The sequence below is a fragment of the Balaenoptera musculus genome, chromosome 1 (assembly GCF_009873245.2).
Source record: "Balaenoptera musculus isolate JJ_BM4_2016_0621 chromosome 1, mBalMus1.pri.v3, whole genome shotgun sequence".
Taxonomy (NCBI): Eukaryota; Metazoa; Chordata; class Mammalia; order Artiodactyla; family Balaenopteridae; genus Balaenoptera; species Balaenoptera musculus.
In genome coordinates, this window is record NC_045785.1 from 109859925 (window position 1) to 109869560 (window position 9636).

At 56.5% G+C, this 9636-nt stretch overlaps 1 protein-coding gene across 1 annotated transcript; it reads right to left on the reverse strand.

Moving 5' to 3' along the window:
* Positions 1-5661: 5661 nt before the first annotated feature.
* C2CD4D (C2 calcium dependent domain containing 4D) lies at positions 5662-7518 on the reverse strand. The gene is made up of 2 exons (XM_036868212.1): positions 7447-7518; positions 5662-6825 (listed from the first exon to the last, which is right to left on the reverse strand). The coding sequence occupies exon 2, from the start codon at positions 6748-6750 to the stop codon at positions 5689-5691; it is 1062 nt and encodes a 353-aa protein (XP_036724107.1). The 5' UTR covers positions 6751-6825; positions 7447-7518; the 3' UTR covers positions 5662-5688.
* Between the last annotated feature and the right edge of the window lie 2118 nt (positions 7519-9636).

The window sequence follows — 9636 nt, forward strand, 5'->3', positions numbered from 1 at the left end:
GGGAGGGAGCACCTGGCCCAGCATCAGGCAGGGGAAAGGAGTGGCTGGCAGAGCATCCTGGCATCAGGAGGGGACAAGGGGAGAGATGGGAGGAACAGAGTTTGGAGCCTTGAGGAGAAACAGGTTAGGTGATGGGAAGGGGGCTAGCGTTTATCGATCACCTTCTGTGTGCTGGGCCCTTTGCCGGTCACTTTATGGAAATCCGTGATTTTCTCCAATCCTCCCAACATCCACCATGGGGCCAGCATGGCTGCTCCAGATAGCTATGTGGTGCTTATAAGCCAAGTGATGCTCAAAGATAGTCATGAGTTGCCCAGGGGCTTGCACAGGACAATAAGCGGCTGAGCTGTGATTTGAACCCAGGTCTCTGTGACTTTAGAATCATGTGCTTTCCACTTGACCAAGACAGGTGACAGGAACAGGGGAGGTGGGGACGGGAGAGATGAAGACGGGATGGCTTATTCGGGGGATGGTGCCTCTTCTACAGGATGAGGTCAGACTCATCTCCATGGTTCTTGGGTTCCTTGAGGCCTCCGCTTGCTTAGCCTCTGCACTTTGCTGCCCTTCCCTAGAATTCCCTGGCTCCCTGATGCCTCCACATCCTCCTGGTCTGTTGCGGGCTGGGGGCAGGCCTGGAGGAGTGTGCTGAGGCAGAGGAGCAGTGGCACGGGAGAGGAGCCACGCTACAATGCACTAGTTGCGGCAAGGAGACCCTCCCACACTGGGCAGACCCACGCTGAGGAAGGGCTCTGTGGAGGGCTACAGGATACTGCTTCCGCGGGACCCGGATGCCACTAATCTCCTGCACAGCCTCGGCCCAGAGTTTGATTAGCTGGGCCTGGCTCTCCTGCTTACCCAACAGGCCGGCTGGCCAGAGGCCAGGCTGCAGTGGGGAGGCTCCCTGGCACCTCCTCCTGCTCTCACTCCCAGCTGGTAAACAGCAGAGCAGGAGCCAGCCACGCCTCAGCCTCGTGACTGCAGCCCACTCCCCCCAGCATGGTGCACGTGGCATCTGGCGTGGAGAGGGCAGGCAGCTGTCCCTTCCCTCACCTGCCCTCCCATCTCACCATCCTCCACTCGTGCCCCACCCTGGAACCTCACGCTCTGCTACCATCAACACCTCCGTTCCTGGGTAGCTCCCAGAGACTCCGGAGGGCTGCAGCTTACGGGACAAAGGTTAGAGGTAGAAAAGGACTTTCCAGCTCCCAGGATGGTTGACAAGGGTGCAGGGAGTGAGGAAGAGTGGAGTGGAAACTTTTGGGGACCTTCCTGTACCGAGAGTCTGGGGGCGTGTGTCTGTTCCTCTGAGACTCTGATTATCCCCGTGTCCTTTTGGTAAATGCATGGCCCACGCGTCTGTGTATACTTCTCTGCACAGAACAGGATGTTGGTCTGTTTTGGGGCTCAGCCCCTTGGGCAAGCTTGGAGTACGAAGCAAAGCTCTCTAACGCACCACCCAGGCCAGTGCCCAGCAGACAAGTAGAGCCGGCAAGAGGCAGAGGGGCAGCGTGCAGCGGGTGCTGGGGCAGTGTTGCTCTGCTGTCCCCTTCCCTGCCCACGATTGGCTTTGCTTCCTCTCAGTATCCTCTCTCTGTGTCTCTGCCTGCCAACCCCTCCATGCCTGTGGCTCTTCTGTTTTCTGTGCCTTGGTAGCTCATCCCTCTTTCTATTTTCTCCTCTCTAAGCCTCTCTTCCTCTGTGACTCTGGGTCCCTCAGGATCCTTCTTGACCTCCCAAGCATGGGCATGGAGAAGAGGCCGTGCAGAGCGCCTGGGGATGGGCACTTGGCCCTGGCATCGTGCCAGGCAGCCCTCCCCACCCCAGACATGGTAGGTCTGGCTGCCTCTCTCAGCCATGCCACTTCGTGCTACTGTGTAAGGTGGGGAGGAAGTGACTGGTGGTTGGGAAGACAGGGTCCTGGCCTCTAGGCCTAAGCTAGTCTCATGCTTCCCAGACATTCTCGTATCTCTACGCCTTCCTTACCCTAAGCATGGATGGCTGGTGTTCTTTCTCCCTGGGGCAGGTAGGTACCCTGATCATCCTTTTGGGAAGTCCCCCCCCCTCATGCCTACACTTCCTCCCCCCTGCTCTAATCACAGCTGCTTTTCTGGAGGAATCAGTCCTTTCAGAGCAGGGCAGTGGTTATTTCCTCCACAAATAAATTCTCACATCCTTATGCAAGGAACAGGCTGATAGGGATCAGAGAATCAATTCACCCACCACTTGCCCAAGTTCCCTTATCAGGGGAATCTGAAGGCCAGGGGCAAGCAGCCTGGGGGGCGTGGAGGGTGGTGGTGGTGGCTTGGAACTGGGGAGCAGTCACCAACTTCTTCTTCCCTTCCTTTCCACCCCCTAGACCACAGAAACCACTTAAAGCTCGTGCAAGCCTGCCCCTCCTGGGAGGGCCTGGGGTGTAAAGGTGGAAAGTTTGTGGGGCCTGGGCAGCCTGCATGCCATATACCACCTCAGCTCCATCCTTCGAGGGCCACCCGCTCTGGGAGGCCTGATCCAGTGATTAGGAACACCTTCCTTTGTGTCCTTCCTACGAGGTCCATGCCTGGGGAGACCTCAACCCACTGGAGTGACTCAGGGAGGGGGCACAGTCCCCTCAGCCATTAAAAAAAGGACATCTCCGGCTCTATAAACATCTGTAGATCTCACAGTCACCACCCCTCCCCTTTCCTGTTACAAAGGCCACTGTGGGTGGAGGGCCCAGTGGGAGTTTGACCTCAGCTCCTGGCCCTGAACTTTCCATGTGACCCTGCCTGTGGCACTCATCTGTCAATTAACATTTGTGGTCATTTAGACTTGGACGTAGCAAGGAGGGTTGAAAAGCAGGAGCTCTGATTTTTGGAGCCGAAAGACGGGTAAGAATGTAGCCTACTATTAGTCCTCAATTACCACATTGTTAAAAAGGGGACAGTAATATCTGTCCAGACTTGTGTCTGTGAACACGCTTTGAGGCCAGAGCAGTCTGCACACAGGAGGGGTTCTTACGACCTTATTTGCCCCAGGGCATGCTTCTGTGGCTTTAGTTTAGCCTGGAAGTTCCTCCAGGGACATTGTGGTCCCCATGGGGGTGGGGGGTGGGGAGGGGGAGGGTCACAGCTGTGGATACTGAGTGAACTGCTCCTGACTGGAGTGGACTTGAATTCTCACCTTGTGGGACTCCTCTGAATGGCAGGTGAGGTAGGAGGTCTGGATGGAGCCACAGTCCTAAAACTTCCCTGCAGTCAGGGCTGATCCTCAGGCAAGTTTACTTAACCTCTCTGATCTATCTTCTCAGTAAAATGGTAACAGTACCCGCCTTACTGAGTGGTTGCAATGATTAACTGGCATAACAATAAAGTACAGGACCTACTGGTACAAAGTACTGTGGTTAAAAAGCGATGTTTCTGTCCCTCCCTCCCTCTTTCCATTCTTACAATCTTCCTTTCTTCTCTTTGTCTGACTCCCTTCCTAATCTTTCTCCTGCTTTATTTTTCTCTAGAACATATTATCAGGTAACATTTCTACATTTTACTTATTCATTTTGTAAACCGTCTGATCCCCGTGTCTGTCTGGATCACTGCTGTATCCAATGCCCAGAACCTCCTGGCCTTCCCTAAGTACTTGTTGAACCACTGCATGAATGAAGGGTAAATGGCCTCTACTTCTCTTTCCAGCTACTTTCAAATGGGCATCAAATCCAGTTACTCACCAAAGGTTGTTAGGGGAGGATTTGGGACTGAAGTAGGACAGTACTAGGGATAGAGCTGGACCTATGGGTGGACTTCACAGGCTGAAAAGATTGGAGAGCTATCATCCTGGGGAAGGAAGTGACCTGACTGGGAGGTGGCAGCTGGCACTTAGGGATATTATAGTGAGGTGATTAAGAACCCAGATTCTGGGGGCTTCCCTGGTGGCACAGTGGTTGAGAATCTGCCTGCTAATGCAGGGGACACGGGTTCGAGCCCTGGTCTGGGAAGATCCCACATGCCGCTGAGCCACTGGGCCCGTGAGCCACAGCTACTGAGCCTGCGCGTCTGGAGCCCGTGCTCTGCAACAAGAGAGGCCACGATAGTGAAGAGGCCCGCGCATGGCGATGAAGAGTGGCCCCCACTTGCCGCAACTAGAGAAAGCCCTCACACAGAAACGAAGACCCAACACAGCCAAAAAAACAAATATAAAAATAAATAAATAAATAAATAAAAGATTACTATAAAAAAAAAAAAAGAACCCAGATTCTAAGGCCAGACTCTCTGGGTTTGAATCCTAGTTCTACCCCTCACTGGATGAGTAAAACCCAAGGTCACACTGGATAAAGATATTAGCAATAGTACTTAACCCTCAATGGGGTTGTTGGCAAGTTGTTGGAACAGTTCCTTGCATGGCGATTATCTCGGCGTAGCTGTTAGCACTTAATATTATTTGATCAATGCTACCACCTAGTGGACATCTGGAGCAAGATTTCCCTGGCCTAGGGGGTTGAGGGTGGGGTGGGGAGGGACCTAATCAGGGGAGGGAGAAGGAACCGCGGGGTGCTCTGAATGCAAGTGTGTGTGTTTGTGTGTGTGTGTGATGCTAGCATTACACATGCTGAGGTTTATCTAGATCCAGCAGGCTTGGCCCTGGTTAGGGCCACCAGGCAAAATGCGAAAGGGGGAGGGAGAAAGAAGTTGGGTTGGCACAGCACCTCCCTTCCTCCCTCCCTCTCCCCCTCCTTTCTTTCCTCGTCCAAGCCTGGCCTGACCCAAGAGGAACCAGCTCCAGGGAAGGTGGGGGAGAGAGAAGAAGGTCACTGCTGACGTCAGGGACATTCAGGTAGGAGGTAAACACAATGTGACCTACATTTATCCATTTTCCACATTCTGCCCCTACTCACTGGGGTAGCCTTTTCTGGGCACCCCTGAGAACAGCTCTCACAGTCCAGTTGGACCCCCTCCTCCCCCAGGACCTCAATCCCTGGGACATTCTATCTTGGTCTTTCATTACCCAGGCACTGTTCTAGCTCCTGGCTCCAGCTTTACCCCCAAGGGTGGCACAGGTGTGGAAGGGACAGGCAAGGGAGAGGACACCTAAAGGCATAGTGTGCTAGTCTTACAGCCAGTGACTCACTCCCAAGACACGGAAATTTCATCTCTCTTCAGAACAGATGGGGGGGTGGTAGATGGGTGGGGTAGTGCTGCTTTCCCCTGTGCAGCCCCAAGGAACCCCCAGCGGAAGGTGGCTTATGCTGGTTTCAGTCACAGAGATTTTTTTCTGGAGTGACTCAGTGATTGGAGGGCCCCCTGAAGGGGTAGGGACCTTGTTGAACAGGGAACCTGGGACCTACTCAGGCCAGACCTACTGAACTAGTGTCAGGGTCTCTCAGGAATGGAGCCCAGGATTCTTTCTGCATGTTTATCAAGCTCATCCAGGATTTCCGATGTCTGGTTATTGTGATGCTCATTCAAGTTTGAGAACCACTGCTTAAGGTCTGCTCCAAATCAGACAACTGAATGAGCTTCCTCCATCCCGTGCACGGCCAGGGCAGAGGGAGGAGGGTAGGCTGCAGATCTGAGAGCGTAGGGTGCCAACAAGTGGGAGAGATACCGCTAGAGACAAACAGATATTTTATTAGCAAAAATAAACACATGCCGGGCAGATGGAAAGAATGAGGACTGCAGACCCAGCGGAGTCCTCCTGAGGAAGAGACAGTCTCTCAGGCTACAGGCTGAGATGGGCAGGCGCCAGGGAGGCTCCGGGACCTGGTCCATCACGCATGGGGGGCAGCAGGGCAATCAGGGGCGTCTCACACTCCCCCAGCAGCACGTCCCTGCGGAAGCCTGCTCCCCTGTCCAGCACCTTGGCCCTCAGACTGTGGGCGGCCAGGTCTGGCGGGCCGAGCCCGTCGAAGAAAAAGTCCTCATTGAAGATGGGGTTGGCGCTGCATTTGACCACGCGGCTCCGCTGGCCCCGCGCCCGGGCGCGCGGCCGCAGCCTCAGCACCACGCAGCAGCCGCCGCCGCCGCTCCCGGGGCCGGCCGGCGACCCGGGCAGCCCCTCGGCGCTCACCAGGCGCAGCCGCAGCCGCCCGGGCCAGGCCTGGTACTCGGCGGAGAGCCGCAGCTGCCCGCCCAGGGGCTCGAGGCGCAGCACGCTCTCCTTGGCCGGCCGCAGCTGGCGGCACAAGAAGTCGAGGTGGAAGAGCGGCGGCCTGGGCGGCCCCGCTCGGCGCGGCGCGTACGGGCTGGTGTCGGCCGAGCCCGCCTCCTCCGGGGACAGCGGGCGCGGCCTGGGCGGCCGGGGCCGGTCGGGGCCTGGCCGCGGCGAGCCAAAGGGCGACGAGTCGGGCGACGAGGCCGCGTCGCTGCCGGGGGCCCGGCAGAGGCGCAGGTCCGGGGAGGAGACGTGCAGCCTGGACTGCGCGGGGGGCAGCCCCCCGGCGGGGGCGGGCGGCGGCGAGTGGAACAGGGACTCGCGCCGGCGCGTGTGCGGACTCTCGGGCAGGAAGGCCCAGCCTTCGCGGCCCGCCAGGTGCGGCAGCCAACAGGCCGCGGGGAGGCCGCGCCCGCCCACGCGGCGCCCGCTGAGGGGTTCGGCGCCGCCTGGGTCGGGGAGCCGAGGCGGGATGAAGAACTGCGGAATGCGATCGGGGGTGAGGACGTTGGGGCAGGCGCGAGCCAGCGGGCACGGGGTGCGGCGCTTAGGAAACAGGCCGGAGGGCGCCCACCGGGGCCTGGGCTCCGCGGCCCCCACCTGGTAGCCAGCTTTCTCCACGAGCCACATGCGGTGGGGTGGGGGGCTGAAAGGCCGAGTACCACGAGGCCGAGACGGTCCAAACCCAGCGTCTCAGGTGGAGGCCTGCACAAAGAAAGAAGGAAAGCCCAAGGTGGGTGATGCCGCAAACGGACACCGGGTGGTCTGCCGCCGTGCCCTTCTTTACGGGCCCACGGGGTGCACAAGCCCCTGTTTGAGCGGGGTCGGGGGAGGATGGGGAGGGACAAAGGGCTTCACAGTCTGGGGGTCCGGGGAGAAATAGAGGGAGCCCAGGGCTAGACAGTCACATTTTCGGATCAGGCCTCGGACATCCGAGTACACAGGCTCTCCCATTGCTCCCGCTGGTACTGAAGATGTACACCCACTTCAGAGTTAGAAGGCCTAACACACCCACTAGAAGCCTAGACTCCTATTAGGAGAATAGAGTAACACCCTCATTAACAAAAGGTCTGTAGCCTCAGACACCGACCCGGGTTCGGAACCCCCGCTCATATACACTCTCCCCCTGAAGAGACACCGCGGCCCTTGGAGGGTTCACCCCCTTCTCCCATGCCCATTCCAGAAGACTAAGGCTCTCCTCCAATGTCTGATCTGGCGCCCCTTGGGACTACCCCCCTTTCCCCAGCACCCCATCCCCGCAGGCTGCACTCCCCGGCGGCACCGCAAGCTTCTCCAGGCTGAGCCATCCTTCGGCCCTAGCCCCACCTGCCTCCTCTTGCTCCTCCCTCGCCTTCCCGAGTCGTTCCAGGCCAGAAGCAGACTCGCTGCACACTTGGCAGCTGCTGCCCTGCGAGCACCTAGGGCCAGTTCAAGGAGACGCACATCTCGGGAGCACAGAATCCCACCCCTCCTAAAGCCCTGACTGTTCCGCTCCCTGCGTCCCAGCCCTACAGCATCCCGAGTTCTGCAGCGCGGGCCCAGCCGTTGGGCCGCCCCTCCCACTCTCCACTCCCTTTCTCCCTGGGAAACCAGTGAGCACAAAGGCAGCATTGATCCTCTGCCACCCCCTGAGCTGACTCCGGGAGGCCCCGCCGCCAGAGCGCGCTTACCGCAACCCCTCGCCGCACCTCAGGGAGCGCGATGTTCCGACTTTCTGCCTGGGAGTCTGAGCCCACGGCAGCAGGCTCGGTCAGGCGCCCAGAGGGCAGGCCTCACCGGTGGGCCGGCGACGTTCAGAGCCCGGAGGCGAGCAGCTTCCTCTCCAGCCTGCTACCCCAGCCCAGTCCTGGGAGGAGCTGGCAGGGGCCTCCGTTGCCTACGTACGACCTCTTTTCCTGGGTAAACACAGCTCTGTCTTTGCGGCCATCAGCCCGTCCTTCTTAACTCCTTCTTTCAGGTTGCTAGCAGCAAGCCAGCCCTGTGCCCTGGGGCCTTCTCTGCTGGGCCCTGGCTGCTTGGGAGTTGGGGAGGGCTGCAGTGAAAAGGGAGACAGCCATTAGTGGGCAGTGGCCTCCATCCCTTAATGCTACACTGGCCCCACCCAGCCCTCCTAGGTGAAAGCCACAGCCACTGCCACACAAGTGGTAACTTCTGCAAAGCCCTCCTTGCTGGAATCCTGCCTTGGCCCCCATTGTTCAGTTTTGGAGACATCCCAATTGCTCCCAGACAGAGTTATCTGTAGTGACTGGTTCTCTCAGTTACACTGGATCAGGGAAAAGGGACCAAGCTCGAAATTTCTGGACATAGAGACACTGAGGACAGAGCTGTTTCCATCAGTGAGTCAAAGTCAGGCTGTGCCCACCCGCCCCCCATCCTTGTCAGAAGTGTGTTAAACTGCAAACATGGAGGATGTCTCCCCCTTCCTTCCCCTCCTTGAAGGCAGATCCTAGGAAACACAGACCACCACTGACAAGATGAGACCATCAGCTGTACTCCAGGCACACTCACTATCCTTCATTCACTCCTTAGGATGTTTGCATAAGCTATTTCCTCTTCTAGGACCACTTCCCCTTCACCCTTCAGATCTGGAGGCCCTCACTGACACGCTCCCATTGAAATTAGGGGGTTCTCTTGTCTACTTTCACAGCATCCCATACTTTTCCTTTATGGTACTGTTCACAGTTCTGTTTTGTTTTTGTTTGTTTCTGTGATTTATTTCTGTGATTATTTAATGTCCTCCTCCCTTAGCAGACTGTAAGCATCACAAAGACAGTGCTTAGAACAAGGCAGGTGCTCAATCAGGATTGTTGAATGGATGAATGGTATTAAGCAGAATTGTGTCTGAATTAGTTCATTTATCCCTTCATTGTGCTAAGTGCTGGGGAGACATAGAATGGGGAAGCAGACAGGCAATAATGACAGCAACAAGACAAATTGTGAAATTCAGGAAACAAGATGATTATTTTGACATCTGATACTTGAGGGTTTTGGGGGAGCAAATGTTTCTTTTATGGAGATCCCTGGCGGCACGCAGAACCTCCAGTCCTGTGGCTGCTGACTCAGCTCAGCCCTGGTGTCATTTCTGGGGAGGGTGGTCTGTGTGGAGTGCTGCAACCAAGAACTCACAGCTGTGGCATCAGTCAGGTGTGTTGGGGATCTGAGCTCTGGGACTTACTAGCTGTGTGACCTCTGGCCTGTAACTTAATCTCTCTGGGGTTCACCTTTCCCACCTGAAAAATGGAGAGAAAATACCTAAGTCTCAGAGTTGGCATGAAGATTAAATAAGATCACAAGTGCGCATCAGTTAGGCTGACTTCCGCTAAAAGTACATGAAAAGAGAAACCCCACTTCAATCTGACTTGACAATAAGGACATTTTTGTCTTCTGTGATAAGCAGTCCAGAGGAAGGGTAGGATTTAAGGAAGTTTGATTCTGTGGCTTCATTCGTTCATTCATCCATAGTTATTGACTACCTACTATGTGCCAGGCACTGTATACTGCACTCTGGGGATATAG